At 39.0% G+C, this 22,392-nt stretch overlaps 2 protein-coding genes across 3 annotated transcripts in view; both read right to left on the reverse strand.

Moving 5' to 3' along the window:
* Positions 1-1,301: 1,301 nt before the first annotated feature.
* LOC127427467 (BMP and activin membrane-bound inhibitor homolog) lies at positions 1,302-4,584 on the reverse strand. The gene is made up of 3 exons (XM_051675098.1): positions 4,135-4,584; positions 2,857-3,138; positions 1,302-2,253 (listed from the first exon to the last, which is right to left on the reverse strand). Exons 1-3 carry the CDS (start codon positions 4,208-4,210, stop codon positions 1,826-1,828), a joined length of 786 nt encoding a protein of 261 aa, XP_051531058.1. The 5' UTR covers positions 4,211-4,584; the 3' UTR covers positions 1,302-1,825.
* Positions 4,585-10,777: 6,193 nt separating this feature from the next.
* The window catches only part of LOC127427463 (WW domain-containing adapter protein with coiled-coil), a 43,679-nt gene continuing 32,064 nt past the window's right edge, over positions 10,778-22,392 (reverse strand). For both annotated transcript variants that reach the window (XM_051675091.1, XM_051675089.1), the window contains exons 9-13: positions 21,444-21,592; positions 17,346-17,461; positions 15,893-16,130; positions 12,457-12,584; positions 10,778-12,272 (exon numbers count right to left, since the gene is read on the reverse strand). In XM_051675091.1, the coding sequence (XP_051531051.1) occupies positions 12,203-12,272; positions 12,457-12,584; positions 15,893-16,130; positions 17,346-17,461; positions 21,444-21,592 (701 nt within the window). In that variant the 3' untranslated portion in view covers positions 10,778-12,202. The remainder of the gene's footprint in view (positions 12,273-12,456; positions 12,585-15,892; positions 16,131-17,345; positions 17,462-21,443; positions 21,593-22,392) is intronic.

Raw genomic sequence — 22,392 nt, forward strand, 5'->3', positions numbered from 1 at the left:
TAACACAGCAATGCATGAGTAATAGTGCGAAAAATACGTGTTTATAAAGTCATAATCAGCCGCTGCAGTCGTGATTTGTGTGAAAGTGGATAAAACGCACAAACACTTCTAGTTTTAATTTCACCAGGAAACTGCGCCGAAACGTGGCACATAAAAGTCAGTTTGCAAAAATGTGGTTGTAATAACGTTCATTCTGTGAGACTAAGTTTGGTAGAGCACTACATTTCTAAATATATTTACACACAAATCCAGGCCTTCACGATCAAGGAATAAAAGGAAGAGTTCACTACAAAATGAAAATACTGTCATAATATACTCAACCTCTTGTTGTTCCAAACCGTATATGACTTTCTATCGTTGAACAAAAAATGAGATGTTAGACAGAATGTCAGCCTGAGTCACCATTTACTTTCATTGCATCTTTTTTTCCAAACAATGAAAGTAAAAGGTGACTGAGGCTGTCTAACATCTTATTTTGTGTTCCACGGAAGAAAGAAAGTCATATATGGTTGGGAACAACAAGAGGGTGAGTATATTATGACAGTATTTTCATTTTGTAGTGAACTCTTCCTTTTATTCCTTGATCGTGAAGGCCTGGATTATTAACATTTTAACATTTCATTTTTGTTTTTTCCCCCTTCGCTACAAGCAGTGAATCGTTTTTCAGCACACAAACTTGGAACTATTCATATTAATAAGCTCATTTGCCAGTATTTGTGATTTAAAGTGCGATTAGTCTCCATATTTGATTAGTGTCCATTTCAACGTGACATGGAGCCCAAGCCCATGCTGTACACATCTACCGCAATGAATCACAGTGGAATCACTGCTAGTAATGGCACAGTCTTCAGATCAGTTTGTGTGTAAAGCTGCGAGCATATTTTCGAAGTAGGTTGAAAAAAAGTTTCACAGTTCTCCAATCTGCCTGTGATTTGTGGATTGTAAACTCAAGCCAGAGTGCATACAAGAGAATTACTGTGTTCAGTGAGTGCAGGCAAAGGACTCTGAACTCACAGCTTACTGACATTCCCTCACTTACTAAATAAATACTCAGTCTACCTCCAGTATTAATCCCGAGAGAAGGGCAGGAGAGCCAGAGAGATGTAATGTGTCCCTTTTGGAGGGGTTTCAGAGATGACGCTGTCAGATGTAGGGCACTACTTTAGAACAAGGCCCCTGTGTCAGATTCCCTGGAAAAGCTACTGACCCAAACTTCATCACTCAAACACACACACACACACACACAGTCATATAGAGCTAAAAAAAACACAATTACACAAATCCGCTTGATTAATGAAATCATAAGCAGAGGCGCGTGGTCTGTTACTGTCAAGATTGGATCCTTTATTCAAACAATTTGACTAAAACAAACAGTCCATATTTGTACCCTGATGTCAGTGTAAAATTCTTCAAAAAATAAGTCACTTTGAATGCAACTCTAAGACCATTCATACCCCTCATCAACATCTCGTCGGTTTTATACAAATGTGCAAAATAATTTTTACGAATCCTTCAGCCTTCAGTGTCAGTCCAGGATCCACAGGACATGGCTCAGTGGGGTAAAGGGTGGGGTTTAAAGTCATTTGCTCCACCCTTTTAAATATAGCTCCACCCCACATAGACCAGCCACTCAAATTCAAGTAAAGTGCTCTTTTGGGAAAACACAAACATTTGCGTCCTTGAAATTTCTTCACTCTCCACGTCAAGAAAAGGAGACAATAAAATAACAAGTGGAGAGTACAATAATAAAATTACAACAGCCAACTCTACACTCTACCTACTGTGAGCGAGTAAGTTCATGTCCAAACAAGGCAGCTCCAAGTAGTCACACAAACTCAAGCTTGCCGTGTCCCGTGTACATCCCCCAGTGCACCAGAGATAGGAGGCGTTCACTTCCGCTCCCTCCTCCCGCACAAAGTTCTGTCTGCCGCAGCTTATCGCAGCCCAGACAGCAGTTCTCATGTCCCGTTACCGGCACCATGCACTCCAGGTCCAACTTGGCCACATGGCCTTTCTTGGCATGGTGGTGTCCATGAAAACTGTAATGCAGGCGAGATAGCATCTGTTGGCGCTGGGCCTGCAGCCGCTTGTTTTCACTACGAAGCATTCGCAATGCCAGCATAACCAGCAGGACCAGGATAAGGCCGCCCGCGATGGGAACAGCTATGACTGCCGCGCGGAACCACACCTCTTTAGCAGAGGCTAACTCTTGCACCCTTGTGATTAGGTTCTGATTGGAGCTGTGGTATCGGTCTAGAAGAGAGAGTACGAGAACAAAGTGAGATTCAGAACCCTGGAAAGCATTATGGATGCATTGTGAATAGAAATAAATGGGGGAAGTGGAAAAAACAGCACGAGATTTATTGCAGACATATTTTATTTATATGCGTTCCACTCTCCCTAATATCTCAGTGCACCTTTTTCCTTAGAGACGATTATATTTGTGTGCTTCAAGCAGTCTGTCAAAGGACGCTGTGAGAAGCACATTCAAACACAGTGGGAACATTTCATGAACCGCATGCAATAAAAAGTAAGTGATCTGAATCCAAGTGCTAAAAGGTAAACTGCCAGCTTGACGCAAACTCACACTACACTGGAAACCATTAAAAACCAGCCTGCAGTTTAGAGCCATGAGAACAATATAAGTGCAAAATAATTTATCACAAGGGCCCATGCTTGCACAGACAATGGGATACAAGCCAAATAAGATTAGATGAAAACAAAAATCTACGCTCTTTAAATTTGCAATATAGGAATCACACTGTCCTATTTCCCCTTTTCAAAGGCAAAACGTTGTGCCAAGACATAGCACCTATATGATATGATCACACATGATCAGGAGTCTTTATCTCTCACCTGTGGAGTCACCTCGAGGGTGCGTGAGGTCATGCAGACCCCTGTAGTTACACATATCGTCATGACAACACTCTATGGGAGAAGAGCTTCTGTCAGAAACCTCCATGTTTTTGCTGGCGCACACGTCTGCAGAGTTTAAAACTGGATCTAGGCAGCCGTGTGTCAGAGGTGAGTTCGTGTTAAGTTGGTCCAGGACCTTGGTGAAGCACGCGTTAAGCTCCGATTTACACATATATCCAGTGGCAACACAGTGTGGCGCATCGCAGTAACACCTGATCTCTCCTGCAAAGCAGAGAAGTCACATACGCACATTAGTTCAATTACATTTCGAAAAGTCTAGTATCTAAAGAACATTTATCATCTTTAATAATACACATGACTTAAAGAAATAGTTCACACATTTACTCATTCTCATGTTGTTCCAAACATATGGCTTTCTTGCTCCCGTGGAACACAAAAAGAGATGTTTGGGAGAATGTAAGGGACTGACAGCTTCAGTCACCATTCACTTTCACTGCATCTTATTTATTTATTTTTTTATTTTATCTCCATACAATTAAAGGTTGTGTTCCACTGAAGAAACAAAGTCATACAGGTTTGGAACAACATGAGGATGAGTAAATTATGACAGAATTTAAATCTGTGTGTGAACTGTGTTTTTAAATCTTAAACAAATGTCCTGAATCTGATTTGCTTCCAGGAAACATTTAAAATCCCAAGGATTTTTTTTAGACTAATTGCAATAACATATTAGACTAGTGCCAACAACTGTCAGTTGAGCATTTTATTAGAGATTTAAATTGTGCAGTATTCCAAACGCTGCTGTTTTTATCATGCACATAAGTGCACAAAGTGATATTGGAACTGATTCACTTTTTATTGCAGGGGAGGCGTCCTTCATTTCGGCAAGGAGGATAGGAGGAAATAAAAAACTATGAAATACAAAGACAGAGTAATAGAGAGAGAATGGCAAAAAGACAAGGGTAACACAGGGCTGAGACTAAGTGTTTGTGTCAGAAAACTATTATGTTGCTATTTCTGATAAATACTGTAACTCTGTCATGGCTTTTCGTGCAAAGGGGTCCTTTTATTAAGTCTTATAAAACAGGAACCGTGTAGCTTATAATTAGTGGTTTGTTTGCCAAAGTCAATTTCTTTAAACCCAAATGGAAACTCGTAAAGGGGAGTGAGAGCAAGACTCCTTTTCAGTTAGCACGCGGGAATAGTTTGAGCACTTTTTGACTTTTAGCACTGCAATCTTACATTTCCTTATGTTACCTTTCGTGAGAAGAACAGCCATCGCGCAAAGTTCCAGCTGAAACCAGAGAGAAACAAGGCTGGAATGGCGATCCATTTAAAGCTGCTTTTCCTTGTCTTGATACAATGTGTCAAGACCCTCCGAATGGTTAGGACTTGATTAATATATCCTACATTGATCACTGCATTCCCTGGGATCTGTGATGCACGCAGTATCCATAAACAAACGGGCGAAGAAAGCCTGTGTCTTCTTGTTCCATGGGCATCAGAGACCAATGCCGAACTGCTGAGATCCGAAAAAAGAGAGAGAAACTACCGCGAGTGTAGAAACATTCCTTGTGCGTCACCAAACCTCTCCTCCATGCGTAAGAACCCCGAGTGTATAAAAACCGGATTTGTTAAAAATAATAAAAAGATGATCCAAAAGAAATGGGAAGTCGATAACTTTCCACATTCGTGGAGCTGCGAATCACTCGCTTATGGTCAGAGGATTTTCACTGGATCAGTTTTGGGGCTCAACATAACCACGCCCATCTAGGACGTTCATTGGACGGCCTTGTCGGTTAATTTGCATACACTGTCCTATTGGCATTGGTATTGTTTCAAAGAGCGGCATTACAATTTGTCTTTCCGCCTACAGATACCGAGAGACAATCGCATGATGAAGCAGATTGGTACACTGTTAGATTAAAAATAAAAAAAAAAAAAAAAAAAAATCTTAATAACATAATGGTTGTTATGATGAATGAAACTGGTGTGTCAGATTTCGAAATAGAAACCAAATGTATTGCATCACTATATGGGGATTATTAAAGATTTCTAGACCCTATTAAGACCCTCTTAGAGTTCATGCCCAATGGACTTTCTGACAATTCAGAACCTTGTAATTCAGAAGCTGAAGTGACAGTGTTTCCCAGACTGCTGAAGGTGGAAACTGCAGGCCTGCACTAATGAGTGGATGTAGGCGGGTCGGTTAGAGAAAATTAGCAAGCCAAAGAGGCACATGGCGCCAGCGAGACGACACAGACAGACAGTGACACTCCGTTACCCCCCAGACAATCCCATGCAAAACACACAGAGCACTACGATCGATATCTCAACTGCCCTCCCCGCCCTAATGCGTTGAGCCCTTGGTTAGGGCATGTGCTTCACAATTAAAGACAATTTGGGTAACCTTGAACCATAAACAAACAAATAAATGCTTTACGAATATAACCAAGAATATATATATATATATGCCTATATATAACCAATTATGTAGTGCTACTGTATTTATGACTATTTTGTCATAAAAAGGTATGTAATTTACTATACAAACCAAACTTCTACAAAACAGCTATCTTAAAAAAAAATAATAATAATAAAAAAAAATAAAATAAAAAAATAAAATAAAAAAAACAAGCCACAAATGAAGTTTTCCATTGGATATTTCTGTTCTCCCACATGTATTGCTTAATTTTCTTGGCCAAAAAACTTTTAAATAAAACCACATGTTTATATATTCACATCAAATTCCTAACTGAATAGATATTGTAAGATTCCTTTGCTGGAAAAAGTGGAAGCTGGTTTTATTTTATTTTATTTGTAGAACCTTGTAGTTATGTGTTAATAGATAGCCTACAGCAAATGCTTTCTAAGGTTTAATTAAAGGAATATTCAGAGTTCAGTACAGGTTTGTGGTATTATATTTTTTTCGACCCTCCTTTTCAAACATCATGAGTTACACTGAGGTAGCCTACTTACAATGGAAGTGAATGGGGGCCAATCCATAAACGTTAAAATACTCACTGTTTCAAAAGTATAGTCACAAGACGTAAACAATATGTGTGTTAACATGATGTTAGTGTTATAAAATCACTTACTAACCTTTTATGTTATAATCAATTTTACAACGTTGTTGCCATGACCATGTGATGTGAACAAACCCTAAAACAACTGTAGAAATGAGGATTTACACAACTTTTCAGCTCAAATAATACATGAGTTTTGACAGAAGAATTAATGTAAGTGCTTTTGTAAAATTATAAGCTTCACATTTCTGCTTTTAAACCCTCCAAAAATTGTCCCCATTCACTTCTATTGTAAGTGCCTCACTGTAATCTTGTTGACGAGTTGAAATAATTTTTTTGTGGTAATCAACATTATGCCACTAATGCTGTCGATTAAGCTTAACTTGTATTGAATCTGGAATATTCCTTTAATTTTGATTTTTCAAAAGTTTTTATTAATGGAATGGCTTACTAGGAAAAAGTTATACTTTTTAATAAACCCTATTAAATTTTGTTCATTGTGCTAACACTAATTTATGATAGGAATGTAGCGCTGTTTTCGTTTATTGTAGCTCATGGCAGTGGCACAGGAGATAGGGAAGTGTTTGATGATGACAGACAGACTGGGAGACGCGCACATCTAATAGACGGCCATCGATTCAGTGTCAAAGGGCAAAGAGAAGCGATTCCACTTCGGGGGACGCATTGAGAGACCTACAGAAATTACCGGATTGACAGCAATTATCCTAATTGTTGGTAATTTCACATAGGCGCCAGTTCAAAACCTGTCTTGCTTGAAATGGTGAGATTCACACCTTCGCAGACTAATCCAAGCATCTGCTGAAGCTGGCCCGCTGAATATCAAAACTGATACTTTAAACGCATCATTTAATTGTTTGGGAGAAATGTTGCGACATAGGCTTGTTTTTCAATCATCCCTTAATTCGATCAACCTCTCAGCTGTTTATATATATGTTAAATGAAATTTCAGTAATCCACTAAACACTACTCAAAGAACAGCCCTGGTTTTCTAAATTATGTGGAACATGAGATGAAGGGTAATCAAGACTTGCATAATGCCAGTCTGTTAAAGCTGCTCAATTATTAAGATAGTTTATAAATTGTTTGTAGTAGGTGGATTAAATTATGGAATCGACTTTTTATTTTTGTTTTTTATTTCTATGGTATCCTACACATTTTCTACAATTGTAAAAAATACGTTGGTAAAATAAAAAACAACATAAGAGGAAGCATAAATATATATGAATTAACTTTTAAAATAGTGTAGACGTTCTATGATGGAAGTATAATTAAAAAGAGTTCTTAGCGTCTTTGAACATTTTGAATGATCAAGTGCTGCCCTCTTGAGTCCAAGAATGAAAATGCACAACTCCTTTTTTTTGTTGTTGTGTCCTTGTTCATGGTTCGATTAACGCAACCATGGATGCTACCAATCACATACTTAGTCAAAAGCGAAGGAAATGGAATTGGCATTTGCTAAATATTATTTTAATAAGCTATGCAAATTATTGTACTTTTAACATTCTGTGTACATATCTGAGTATGTGTGGCCTATGTATTCTATTTTGTGTAATTTTATGACATTAGAACTTGATAGGGCTTATTTACTCTGTCCTTTGGAGCAGACCACTATGTCAAAAACTTGTATGTGAAATTGACATCAATTCTGCTGAAAAGGTTGTGTACTAACTAACATATCCTGTTTATTATACATAGTATGCTAGTATTTTCCAATAGAACCTGTTGAGCCTCTTTGAACTATGGCCAATTTAGAGTCTAGAATTACACTGTATGTAGCCTAGTGTTCATGTTGCATGTAGGTAAACTTGCCTGGCTCATTTTCTTTTGATTTGCAACATAATGAGAAGGCATTACATTGTGTAAATAGAAAGAACAGTTTTATTAGAGATAAATCAAGAATGAGAGCTATTAAAAGGGATGGAGCAAGAATGAGAGGTGTGAATGGACGTGAATAGTAGCATGACAGGGTGTCTGACACACTCTAAATAAAATAGAGTTCCTTCTTTAATGTTAGAAAAATAGAATAGTTCTATTTCCAAAAATGGTTCTGCTATTGCTATTCTGTCATTCATTTTTTCTCCCTCATATTGTTCCACACTGGTAAGACTTTTTTCTGCTGTAGATGAGATAAGCAGAATGCTAGGGACTGACAGCCTCAGTACCCGTTCACTTTCATTGTATAGAAATAAAAGAGCAGCATTTATAAATTCTTCCTAATTTTTTCTCGTGTTACATGGAATAAAGTAGTATAGGTAACTTTGGAACTACATGAGAGTGAGTAAAAGATGACAGATATTTAGCAACCCTTTAAGAGTGGTTTTCAGCTCATCATTGAAAAAGGCTTAAGTTTTAGATTATATGTAGTCTAACAGTACAGCTATTGGACGTTCTAAACAAATCTCAGAAATACTAGTAACAAGCAGCTTTTAGATTTACTCCAGCAAAATTTTACATTGAGCATACATCCATCGGTTGAAATCACAGATCATTTAATCTTACAGTCATCCAACATGCTAGCATAACCTACTATTCAGAACTCAGACTGAGACACTGAGTCCAGACATTAAGGCTCACTGCTTCACATACTCTTGGCTTTGAACTCTTCTCAGATGGTGGGACACGTCATGCTGCTGATATGGGATCATTTGAGATGCAGTTAGCTTTTTTAAAGGTCATATTTGTGTTTCAGATCCTGTTGTTTCTTTTTCACCAGTTCACACAGACAGTAAATTACATTTATGAAATATTAGAAACGTTCCATGGAAGGAAAGTAAAACCTGCTTTTATCTCAGGTGGACTTCAAATGTCTGGACAGTCCAGATAAGTATACGGCTCTTCCCCGGCAACTGTTTTTCCTGCTGAGGCCTGAAGTCATTGGAGCTTTAGCATGGCAAATGTAAGGAAGTATTAAAGGGATAGTTCATTCAAAAATGAAAATCCTCTCATGATTTACTCACCCTCCTGGCATCCCAGATGTGCATGACTTTCTTATGCAGAACACATATTAAGATTTAAAAAATAATATTTCAACTCTGTAGGTCCTCACAATGCAAGTGAATGGGTGCCAACATTTTGAAGCTCCAAAATCTACATAGAGGGAGCATAAAAGTAATTCAAAGAACCCCAGTGGTTAAATCCATGTGCTCAGACACCATATGATAAGTGTGGGTGAGAAACAGATCAATATTTAAGTCATTTTTATCACAAATTCTCCTCTCTGCCCAGTAGGGGGGGATATGCATTAAGACCAGTGTTGCCAATTTAGCAAATTTGTCGCTAGATTTGGCGACTTTTTAGACATGATATTGTCTAAAAAAATATATGATTATTATATTAATGTGAATGCAACAGAATGGTGATAATCTAGCGACTTTGTTTCAAACAGAATATAAATATCTAAAACATAATACTTGCATAAAGATAACACCATATAGCTTCCTTCTGTTTCTATAGCAACTGTCAATTTGCAGCTAATGACCTAGATCCCGCCTATCCCCCAACCCCCTGCTATAGGTTATAGTGACTAATTTAGTATTTTGATGCATAGACTTTACTTACCCCCGAGTTCAACAAATCAAAGCTAGTTATCTTAACGATTGACAGTATACATAACAGCTCGTGCCGTACAGACATATTCATGACATCCCTTGAAGAAATCAACCAAATTGAGATTCAGTGGCGTAACATACATCACATCCAGTGGGAACATGTGGATAACACTGAGAAATTCTGGTGTGAAGTAGAATCCTACAGGTGACAAACCATTCAAAGAACTTTGTAATCTGGCACTGACCATCCTTACTCTGCCACACACAGCAGCACACAAGTGGAGCGCGTTCAGTCAATTAAATGTAGTTAAAACTAAATTAAGAAATCGCCTGTCGCCCCTAACTGTGAACTCAATTTTGCACATGCGATACGGACTTCAAACTGCAGGCAAGAAACGCTACCAGTACTCCCTGCCTTCCAGCATGCTCAGAATAATTGGTACAATGCAATCCTACTCCTCAGAAAGCAAGCAAGCAAATCCTGAAGAGGAGGAGCCCCCCTTAGACGAGGATGTCATCCAGGCTCAGTTGTAAGGTAGGATGATGTTATATTTTACATATTTAAAAAAATGTATGCTGTGTGCTGCCCTGCGTTTTGTAGAGGGATATATACTTTTATTATGATTTATTTTGGTGTTTTGAAGTTGTTTCCAGCACTTATGTGCTGTGTGGATTGTTACACCATCTAGTGTTGATGTGGTGTATTAAGAGTTGGAATTAAATACTCAACGTGCACGCGTTGAGCTCAGCATGGCATGAGGGTGAGTAAATGAGAGAATTTTCATTTTTGGGTGAACTATTAAGTTCTTATAAATCTCGTTTAGGGTCATGTTAATGACTCTGGCTCCAAGTGAACATAAATATAACTCTTGTATTCTACTTTTTTTTTTTTGGAATGCCCAATTCCCAATGCGTTCTAAGTACTCCTGGTGGCATAGTGACCTCAATCCGGGTGGTGGACGACGAATCTCAGTTGCCTCCGCGTCTGAGACCGTCAACCAATGTGAGCAATGGCTCTGCCCTCCCTAGCAACCGGGCCAATTTGGTTGTTTGGGAGACCTGGCTGGAGTCACTCAGCACGCCCTGGGATTCGAACTCACGACTCCAGGGGTGGTAGTCAGCGTCTTTACTGAGCTACCTAGGCCCCCTTGTATTCTACCTCCTCAATTACATTTTTAAAACATCCTTAATGTCCAGTTTTACCTCTAGTATTATTAGAATATCATTATAGACTGCAGCTTGAAGAAACAAAGGTATCTATAAGAACCAAAGTCTGCTCAGCAGTTACCCAAAAAAGCACAAAAGTTTTGTTTTTAGTTTAGCATGTTTATTACAATACATACATTTCACATTTGACCTTCTGACCCCAGGTGACCCTGCCCTGACCCTGGTGTAACAGGGTTGCTGATGTCCATTCCTTGGCTGACCCTTAGTTTCCTGTTTTCCAGTAGCACTTATACCCTGTCCCATCCAATCAGGGTGCAAAGGAAAATGTGTGGTAATAATTTATGAATACAACATATCTGATAGACTAGCAATCACTGCAACGTTTAATAAAACTTCATTATTACTAAGCAACTGCACATAGGAATGAACTCTGGTTTTTAACGCAAGTTGCCATAAACACCTCACGTTCTTACTTTTAAAGTACAGTTTTTAAACAAAACAAGGGTACAGAAAATAAAAATAACATAACCTGGGACAATTAGAAGAAAAGAAAAAAGGGGATTCTGGGAGACAACCAGTCTTCATCTCCAGCCAAGGGAGGGAGAGTGGGGGACCAACAAGGGGTGCAAGTAAGCAGGGCTTTTAGGGTGAGCTGCAGGAATGGTTCTCTCTCGGTGTGTGTGTGTACAATCTGCACTTTCTCTTGTTCTTGCTCACATTCAATCCAAGCAGGCACTGGTGTTGACCATGGGCATAGCTGGGCCATTCGGGGCAGTCAGGAGACCACTGAACCATCGTGGACAAACATGATGTAAACCCCCTCAAAAGGCATGGGGTGAGGGAATGAAACCATTATAGTGCAACCAGAGAAAGTAATATATGAACTAACCAAATAACCATGTAGCATTACTACCATTTTCATATGCAGAGAGAAAATGAACTGGCAGATACGTGTGCACAGTTGCGAGAAGACAAAGAGTGTGTGCGTCTGCTTGTGTCATCATCCTCATTAATAGTCCCGGTCGATTAGTCCAACTTTTCCATGCAGGTCTGGTACATGCTCAAGGCAATGGTTCACCGATCATTTTACTGAAGAACATTTTTTTTTTTTTTTTTAAATCATGTCATTTAAAAATCTGCAGTCAGAGTTTTACATATGGTGGCAATGAGGGCACTTGAGATCCCAGTCTGCCTTGGTGCTGATTTGTTTAATGTTTGGATGTCAAAAGCTTTGATAGACATGGCTTCCCATTGCTTCATCTACAAAACATTATGTACAACATGGAAATAACATCTACAAATAATCTACATATACAGGGGCAGGGTGAGGGCAGCTCCCAAAAACTCCTCTCCATCCCAATTCAGTGCTCTCCCCACCCCATCCCCCCCTCCCCCTTAACCCCCTCAGTCCTCGCTGCAGCTCGTTAAATGTAAGACTGGGCCCAGAGCAGAATGCAACAGAACTTTGGTTCTCCAGGGTTCCGCGCACATGAAATGGGTTTCCCCACTCATTCACCTACCCCTCTCTCCTGTTTCAAAACCACACCACAAACCCAGAGTTCTTCAAACCATGAAGGAATTTTGATTCTTTAACTTTTCAAGTTCTTTAATTTGTTGTCTCAAAAATAGTATCCTATGTGGAAGAGAAAGGAAGAGCAAAAGTCAGTACATATGCTAAACAAAAATGTGAGTCACTGAACAATCCAACCTGGCATTTAAAGATTTTTAATAAATAAGATTTCTATTAATGCTATATTTCTGTGCTTGCACATATACCTGTAAATGTTGTGTATATTAAACAGGGTAAGAATGTTTACCTCTGCTCACGCAGCGTGGCCTGTATCTCACACACTCGCACCAGTGAGCGCAGGTTCTTCAGCTCTGTGCAGTTCTCTGACATATAGATGCTGCCCATGGTGTGAGCCTCTTCACGTAACCGTGAAGCCTGGATAAGAGAGCCACACTTGTAATGTTAGTGATGGTGCAATAGAACAAAAATATATATTTTTTGCTAACAGGCAGGTAGTTGCTGATATTTTAATTGTTAAACAGTGCAATCTTTGGCCCCGTTTACACCTGGTATTAAAATGCATTTCTGGCGATCTTTTACAGTGTGCCTGATATCAACAAGCAAGGCCAAAGATAAGTACACACATCATAAGTTCATTTAAATCAGGTACTCCACTACAATAACAGAATTCTGCTCAAAACATCATGCTTGTGCTAAAATGCATATAATTGTGAGAAATAGTGCACGGTTTTTAATTACACTTTTCTTTTACTTTTTTTGCTTTGAAATCATGCGGTTATACGCAGGTGTAACAATTGATGCATGTTGTCATGACATCAGAGACCCACCCCTCGAAATCCAAAGTGGTCAAAAGAGACAAATTTCGCTGCATATTATGACCAGGTGTAAACGACGACGCGTCTCGCCTGTCCAGCTCTTGGTGAATCGTCCAAAAATGCATCTTAGGGTGCTTTCACACTAGTACATTTGATGTGCACCAGGGTTCGTTTGCACCAAAGTTCGGTTCATTTGGATTGTGAACGCTGTTTTCCGAACTCGGCTGTGCACGTGCAAAACCACACCAGAGTCTGCTTGAAAAGGTGGTCTGGGGTACGGTTCACTGCTGATATACACTCAATTGTCCTAAATCGCGGAAGTGAACCACTATAGATGACATATAATTTGGATTGGTCAGATGTCAGATACTCCCCTTTACAGTTTGTCATAGTCATACTGTTAAAACTTAAACTTTCTTACACAAGACTGGGGTTCATGCATTACATGTGCAATACATTTTAGTAGGGATGTCCTGATACCATTTTTTTGAGAATGAGTATGAGTACCGATACTTAATTTTTGGTACTCCCTGATACAAAGTCCGATACCCGTTTAATGATTTTTTTCTAAACTCCATATCAACAGTGTATTTCAAAATTAATTCATTAAAACTTTAATCAAATGAAAATATAAAATTTTTTAACATATTGTATTATTTTTTTTTATCAAATTAAGTGCTTATATACAGAACCTCACTTCACAATCCAAAACACAACATTGGAGTTATATTTTGTCAAATAAAGCGCTGCATAACAGAGCATCACAGATGTTAGATACTGCTTATTTATAATACAATTCCTACTGATTTATTATTATTATTATTATTATTAGGGGTTCAAGCCCAAAGGGCTAGAAACCCTATTGTTTTTGTAAGGATTTTTATTATTATTATTCTGCCCTAAAACTGATCGTGCAGACCAAACGGTAAGGCCTAGAGACTTGAAACTTTGGGGAAAGGTAGTACTCCTCCAGTCTGCAATGGCACAAAGTCTCACCCCGATCAACCTCACGGTGGCGCTACAGTAATAATAATAATAATAATAAAATAAAAACAAATTTTGGGCCATTAAAGGAGTTTTGAAATTTGTATTCATTGTTAAACAGCGTGCCAAAATGTACATAAGGGGTGGGGTCACTTTTACTAAAACGGTTATAACGCTTGGATGGAATGAGATATCACCAAATTTCGTAAACTTCTGTAATAGGTCATTCTGAGGACACAAAAAATAAATAAAAATGGCAATAACTATGGAACTGTTGGTCCGATCGACTTGAAATTTTGCATGCAGTGTCTTTGTACAAGGTGCCATCAATGTGTATGAGGACAGTCACATATCTTTAAAAACATGACCCGCCATCGACCACTCAGCTTTCAGCAGCTTTTATATAGGGTTAAATAAGGCTGATCAGAACAAAACTTGGTAGGCCTACTTGTCTCTTGGCCTAAGAGGTCTGTGCAAAATTGGAAAAACATTGGCCACCAGGAGGCGCTAATCACATTTTGCATGCATGTAAATCATTGTATATACTGGTATGTTTCACAAAGAAACACGTTATTCATACCATATTGTAGATCTCATTCTGAACAACTTTGCCCTAAGAAACATTTGTGTGAAACAAACCGTTTAATAAATACTTGAGATTATTTTAAAAGATTACTTTTTCAAACTAGTCCTAGGCCATTCGCCCGATCGGAACCAAACCAGCGCAGAAAGATTCTCTTGAGTCCCAAAATGAAAAGTCAAAGGAATTTTGAAATTTTGATTTATCGTCAAATGGTACGCCAAAACATTCATAATGGGCGTGGACACTTTTACAAAAATGGTTATAACTCTTGATCAGAATCATATTGTCACCAAATTTGGTACACATATGTATGGATTCATTCTTAGGACATACAAAAACAATAGTGCATCTCCACCTCTTGGTGGCGCTATAAAAGTAAAAAACGTTAAAATGGATCTAACTATGGAATGGCTGGACCGATCGACTTGAAATTTTGCATGCAGTGTCTGTCAAAGGTGCCATCAAAGTCTATAAAGACAGTCACGTACCTAGAAAAACATGGCCACCATCAACAAAATCATCTTTTAGCAGCTATTTGATCTAGTACTAGTCCATTCACCCGATCAGAACCAAACCAGTGCAGAAAGATTCTCTGGAGTCCCATTATTAATAATTATCAAAAAAAGTTTTAACCTTTGATTCAGTGTCGCAAAGCTACACCAAAACAAGCTGTGGGCATTGCAACTTGTACTTAAACAGTTATAACTCTTGAATGGAATATTTTCACAAAATTTGAGATACTTATGAATGGGGTCATTCGGAGGACACATGAAAAAAAATTGCATACCTTTGCTTCTTGGTGGCGCTATAACAGTCAGGAATGTAAAAAATATCACTGTGCGATACCACACCTGATGTTTCTCAAAATTAAGGCACTTTAACATTGTTTTAGTTGTTTTCAGGCTAATTAATACTTAATGTCTTTTACATATGAACTTAAAGGTCCTTAAAAGGCTTGAACCCCAATAATCACTGCTTGCAGCTATATTTATTATTATTAGTAGTAGTAGTAGTAGTAGTATTACTACAGTGAATATTACATAACTTTACAGTAGTGATACATTTCTGTCATCCTTTTATCACAGTAATCAATCTAATTTCTGACAATCAAAGGAAATCTTTCAAGTGTTAATGCTAAATCAGCAAGTACTTAAGTAATTAGTTAAACAACATTCTCATGGTTAAATAAATGTCTAAAGTAATCAACATGGACAGTCTGAAAACAGCTACTACTATGACTCATATACAAGCCAAAACTTCATAATATCTACTGGCAAAATAAGGCCATCGATTTACAAAGCATAATCCTGGCTGGCATTGTGAGATTCGAGTTAGCATACCTGTTTCTCAACATGCTCCGCAGGCCAGCCCTGCACATGTTTGATGAGGTTCTCATTGAAGTGTGCGGCCAGCGTGGGTGTGAAGGAGCATGTTGCTCTGCCTGGGGCTGCACTGGCATGTACTGAGCCCGTGGGCATTGCTCCGCTGACTACACCTGGTCCTTGACCACCACCGCCATTATTACTGCTGCTGTTACTGCCCACATGATTTGGACCCGGAGACGGACTCCTCTGACTGCTGGAAGTAGGACAAACAGTAAAGGGGTCAATGTCTTGAGAAGCACTAAATAATTTGTGTACCAGTCTGGCCAAACATTAGGATTGGATCAATACCACAATTTTGCCTTCTGTACAATACCAGACTCTGGTACCTCGGTATCAATACTGAATTAATACTAAACAAACTAAAAACAAAAGTAACAAACAGCTCAAGCAAACTGATGAGATTAAACTATGAATTACTTAATATACTGTACTTTAAAGAAAGAAAACAAAAAAAAATGCATAAGTGTTGGATTGGATGCCACATGTCGTCCAGATGTCCATAAAGCCAACGGACATAGGTAAATTATTTTGCCACTGTCGAACATTTTTCTCTTTAAATGTTTGTACAAAAATATATTATTTCATACTTGTGCTTTGATGATAATTATATTCTGCCATATAAAGTGTGCAAACAGCATTACTTTTGTTAAACACCCCATCTGGATTTGATATCAAGATAAAACAATTACACAATGAATCTATAATGTAAAATTCAGTAAAAGGCATTTACATTTTCAAAAGAATTACACAACAACTCATTAACTTTCGCGCTTCACATCCCACAGGTCACATAAAGAAATTAACAAAAATCTTGTACCAGTACCTTTATAATACTGTTATAACCACTGACGCAGGAACCAGTTTTGAAATGTGTGTGGGGGGGTGGGGTGGGGCAGCTGGTTATAAAGTTAATCGCAACAACATTGCGCAGTCAATAAGGCCAATTTATACCAGAACAGCTTCCAAGATTGTCAACATCACGGTGACTGACTAGTTATTTATCTACATAAATATTAGTCAAAAACTGTCTCTTACACAGTTTGAATGTTAACGTAATCTAACTTAAGACATTCAAATCTGTTTCCACGCCACCGGCAGGAAAGTAATGACCCTTTGTGGCTAGTCATTTCTATCTAGTGAACATCCATGCTACACTACTTTTAATTTGTGCGCCCGTGTTTTAATGTCAACATAAAGCCTTCAACACATCACCAGTCCAAGCTGCTGTTATACAAAGAGCCAGAAGATGGCAGTCAAACACCACATTACAAGCCACATTAAGCTACAAATATGGCTACTGAAAAACACAAATGCACTGGGCAGTTAAACACCATAAAGCCCTGACCAATTAATCAATCAATCATTACTCAAACATTTTCATACTTCAAGACAGCCCAAACTCTCTCACCTCTGTCTTTGCACTGTCCGTGGAGAGTTGCCGTTGTCGTGATGTTTGTCTGAAGGGAGGGACTGCTGAGATGAGGGTGGAGGGAGAGAACTGGACTTAATTGTCATGGCGTTCATCTGAGAAAGAGAGGGAGAGTGTGTTAAAGACATGGCTTTAATTCGGACCATGTGGAATACATATATACATATAAACGCACATATACAGTATTGTGCAAAAGTCTTAGGCACATAAGATGTTTCACAAAAGTATTTGTCTTAAGATGGTTATTTATATCTTCAGCTTTAGTGTGTCAATAGGAAATATAAATGTTAGACTCGCAAACATTACTTTTGCAAACAGAAAAGATTATAATAGAAGAACAGAGTGCCCTGCAACAGATGTCATGGCAGTTTGAGATTACATAAAGAGACAGAAGCAAATGAGACATCCTAAATAGATAGAAGAACTGTGGCAAATTCTCCAAGAAGCTTGGAACATCCTATCTGCCAACAACCAAGAAAAACTGTGTCCAGGTGTACCTAGGAGAATTGGCGCTGTTTTAAAGGCAAAGGTGGTCACACCGAATATTGATTTAGCTTTTTTATGTCTATTGGACTTTGTATGACATTAAGTGATAAATGAAAACTAAATATGTCATTATTTTTGAAGACATCTTCACTATGCAACATTTTTCACAAGTGTCTAAAACTTTTGCACAGTACTGTATACACACACACACACCCTTGCAAAAGTATTCAGACCCCTGACCAATTACCTCATATTACTGAATTACAAATGGTGCAATGAAATTTCATTCTGTTTGATATTTTATTTAAAACACTGGAACAATTATTGTTAGGTAACATTGGTTTTTTGTTGGGAAATATATATATATAAAAAAATGAAATATATTGCTTGCATAAGTATTCAACCCCTGTGCTGTGGAAGCTGTTACACTGATAAAATAAATTGCCCTAACAAGGACACAATTACTTTACCATTGGCATCCACCTTTGAATCATTAATGTTGCCATCACATTTTCTGGATAAAAAAACCCATTGTTGAAGGATCACTGGCCAGGCTGTGAATCTGAAGGAAAATGAAGGCCAAAGAGCATTCCACAGAAGTTAGAGATAAAGTAATAAAAATGCATGGATTAGGGAAAGGGTACAAAATAATATCCAAATGTTTGGATATCCCAGTGAGCACAGTTGGATCAATAATCAGGAAGTGGAAGCTGCACCACACCATCCAGGCACTGCCAAGAAAAAGCCATCCCTCAAAACTCAGCACTCTAACAAAAAGGAGACTTGTGAGAGAAGCCACAGAGAGGCCAACAATCACTTTGAAGGAGCTACAGAGTTCAGTGGCTGGGAGTGGAGTAATGGTGCACCAGTCAACCATGTCAAGAGCATTGCATAACGTTGGCCTGTATGGGAGGGTGGCAAGAAAGAAGCTGTTACTCAAAAAGTACCATCTGAAAGCACATCTGGAATTTGCCAGAAAGCATGTGAGTGACCCAGCTGCGATGTGGGAGAAGGTTTTGTGGTCAGATGAGACCAAGATAGAGCTTTTTAGCCAAAACTCAAAGCGCTATGTGTGGCTCAAACCTAAAACTTCCTATGCCTCAAGACACACCATCCCTACAGTGAAGTATGGTGGTGGCAGCATCATGCTGTGGGGATGCTTCTCATCAGCAAGGACTGGGCATCTTGTTAGAATTGAAGGAAGAATGGATGGAGCAAAATATAGGGAAATACTGCAAGAGAACCTGCTTCAGTCCGCTAAACATCTGAAGCTTGGGAGGAAATTCACCTTTCAGCATGATAATGATCCCAAGCACAAGGCCAAAGCAATGTTGAGTGGCTCAAGAACAAAAAGATAAATGTCCTACAGTGGCCCAGTCAAAGTCCTGATCTCAATCCTACTGAGAAACTGTGGCATTATTTGAAAATTGCAGTCCAAAAGCGTCACCCAACCAACCTGAACAACCTGGAGCAAATCTGCCAAGAAGAATGGGCCAAAATCACTTCGTCACTGTGTGCAAAGCTGGTACATATGTACCCCGAAAGACTTAATGCATTTATTGCAGCAAAAGGTGGCTCGACCAAATATTAATGTGTGGGGGTTGACCACTTATGCAAGCAAGATATTTCAGTTTTTATTTTTCATAAAAATATTTCCCAACAAAAAAAAGTCACCTTACAGTACTTGATTTTGAGTTTCAGTGTTTTAAAATATCAATCAGAATGAAATTTCAGTGTACCATATGTAATTCGGTAATATGAGAGAATAGGTCAGGGGTCTGAATACTTTTGCAAGGCACTGTGTGTGTGTGTGTGTGTGTGTGTGTGTGTATTATATATATATATATATATACACACACACACACACACACACACACACACACACACACACATACACACATACACACATACATAGTGCATCCGGAAAGTATTCACAGCGCTTCACTTTTTCCACATGTTATGTTACAGCCTTATTCCAAAATGGATTAAATTCATTATTTTGCTCAAAATTCTACAAACAATACCCCATAATGACAACGTGAAAGTTTGTTTGAAATCTTTGCAAATTTATTAAAAAAAACAACAAAAAAAAACAACACATGTACATAAGTATTCGCAGCCTTTGCCATGACACTCAAAATTGAGCTCAGGTGCATCCTGTTTCCACTGATCATCCTTGAGATGTTTCTACAACTTGATTGAAGTCCTCCTGTGGTAAATTCAGTTGATTGGACATGATTTGGAAAGGCACACACCTGTCTATATAAGGTCCCACAGTTAACAGTGCATATCAGAGTACAAACCAAGCCAAGAAGTCCAAGGAATTGTCTGTAGACCTCAGAGACAGGATTGTATCGAGGCACAGATCTGGGGAAGGGTACAGAAAAATTTCTGCAGCATTGAAGGTCCCAATGAGCACAGTGGCCTCCATCATCCGTAAATGGGAGAAGTTTGGAACCACCAGGACTCTTCCTAGAGCTGGCCGCCCGGCCAAACTGAGCGATCGGGGGAGAAGGGCCTTAGTAAGGGAGGTGACCAAGAACCCGATGGTCACTCTGACAGAGCTCCAGCGTTTCTCTGTGGAGAGAGGAGAACCTTCCAGAAGAAAAACCATCTCTGCAGCACTCCACCAATCAGGCCTGTATGGTAGAGTGGCCAGATGGAAGACACTCCTCAGTAAAAGGCACATGACAGCCCGCCTGGAGTTTGCCAAAAGGCACCTGAAGGACTCTCAGACCATGAGAAACAAAAATTGAACTCTTTGGCCTGAATGGAAAGCGTCATGCCTGGAGGAAACCAGGCACCGCTCATCACCTGGCCAATACCTTCCCTACAGTGAGGCATGGTGGTGGCAGCATCATGCTGTGGGGATGTTTTTCAGCGGCAGGAACTGGGAGACTAGTCAGGATCGAGGGAAAGATGAATGCAGCAATGTACAGAGACATCCTTGATGAAAACCTGCTCCAGAGTGCTCTGGACCTCAGACTGGGGCGAAGGTTCTTCTTCCAACAGGACAATGACCCTAAGCACACAGCCAAGATAACAAAGGAGTGGCTACGGGACAACTCTGTGAATGTCCTTGAGTGGCCCAGCCAGACCCCAGACTTGAACCCGATTGAACATCTCTGGAGAGATCTGAAAATGGCTGTGCACCGACGCTCCCCATCCAACCTGATGGAGCTTGAGAGGTCCTGCAAAGAAGAATGGGAGAAACTGCCCAAAAATAGGTGTGCCAAGCTTGTAGCATCATACTCAAAAAGACTTCAGGCTGTAATTGGTGCCAAAGGTGCTTCAACAAAGTATTGAGCAAAGGTTGTGAATACTTACGTACATGTGATTTTTTTTTTTTTTAATAAATTTGCAAAGATTTCAAACAAACTTCTTTCACGTTGTCATTATGGGGTATTGTTTGTAGAATTTTGAGGAAAATAATGAATTTAATCCATTTTGGAATAAGGCTGTAACATAACAAAATGTGGAAAAAGTGAAGCGCTGTGAATACTTTCCGGATGCACCGTGTATGTGTGTGTGTATATATACATACACACACACGCACAATCAATCTTCGGTCACCTTGTGACCACAGCATACCTTGTTCTGTGTAGAGACTGGTGTGGTGCTGAGGGGTGGTTTTAGGGAAGCTGTGTTGGTCTGAGGCGTGCTGATTCTGGGAGACACGTACGACCGAGGAGATGAAGCGTCTGACGTTAGAGACATCGGAGACTGGCTGGACTGCTGGGCTACTCCAAGGGACAAAAAGAGATGAGACAGAGGTAAGAGGAGACAATGCCAACCTAGTCTTAATTGTTTGGTGCCCTTCATAGAATAAAAATGCAGCTACATGTTTCATTGTATAAAAAAACCCCTTTATACTGTGTCAATAATAGAAAGCATGATATTATAAAGAAAATGTGTTTCCAAAAACAAAATAATTGGCTTTCCTTTGGTACAGTACCTAAAAAAAAAAAAAAAAAAAATGACCAAAATTAAAATCTTTAAAAATATTTAGGCTACTTTATATAATTTTAGAGCAATGTAGATGTGTAAACCTGCAGAGAAAACTTTAACTCAAATATATTTATATAGCCTTTTCCACTATACACTCACTGAGCACTTTATTAGGAACACCTGTACACCTACTTATTCATGAGATTATCTAATTAGCCAATTGTGTGGCAGCAGTGCAATGCATTAAATCATGCAGATACAGGTCAGAAGCTTTAGTTAACATTCACATCAGAATGGGGAAAAAAAAAATGTGATCTCAGTGATTGACCGTGGAATGATTGTTGGTGCCAGATGGACTGGTTTGAGTATTTCTGTAACTGCTGATCTCCTGGGATTTTCATACACAACAGTCTCAAGAACTGACTCAGAATGGTGCCAAAAACTAAAAATATCCAATCAGAAAGGCGGACAGAAACGCCTTGTTGATGAGAGGTCAACAGAGAATGGTCAGATTGGTTCGAGCTGACAGAAAGGCTACGGTAACTCAGATAACCCCTCTGTAAAATTGTAGTGAGCAGAATAGCATCTCAGA

The sequence above is a fragment of the Myxocyprinus asiaticus genome, chromosome 36 (genome assembly GCF_019703515.2).
Source record: "Myxocyprinus asiaticus isolate MX2 ecotype Aquarium Trade chromosome 36, UBuf_Myxa_2, whole genome shotgun sequence".
Taxonomy (NCBI): domain Eukaryota; kingdom Metazoa; phylum Chordata; class Actinopteri; order Cypriniformes; family Catostomidae; genus Myxocyprinus; species Myxocyprinus asiaticus.

Bases quoted from the DNA above. Each gene is read 5' to 3' on its own strand.
- LOC127427467 (XM_051675098.1), bottom strand. From the start codon at position 4,210: ATGGATCGCCATTCCAGCCTTGTTTCTCTCTGGTTTCAGCTGGAACTT. The intron at 3,139-4,134 runs GTAACATAAGGA...TCTGCTTTGCAG, and splicing joins GGCTGTTCTTCTCACGAAAG to GAGAGATCAGGTGTTACTGC. The intron at 2,254-2,856 runs GTGAGAGATAAA...TCTCTCTTCTAG, and splicing joins CCCTCGAGGTGACTCCACAG to ACCGATACCACAGCTCCAAT.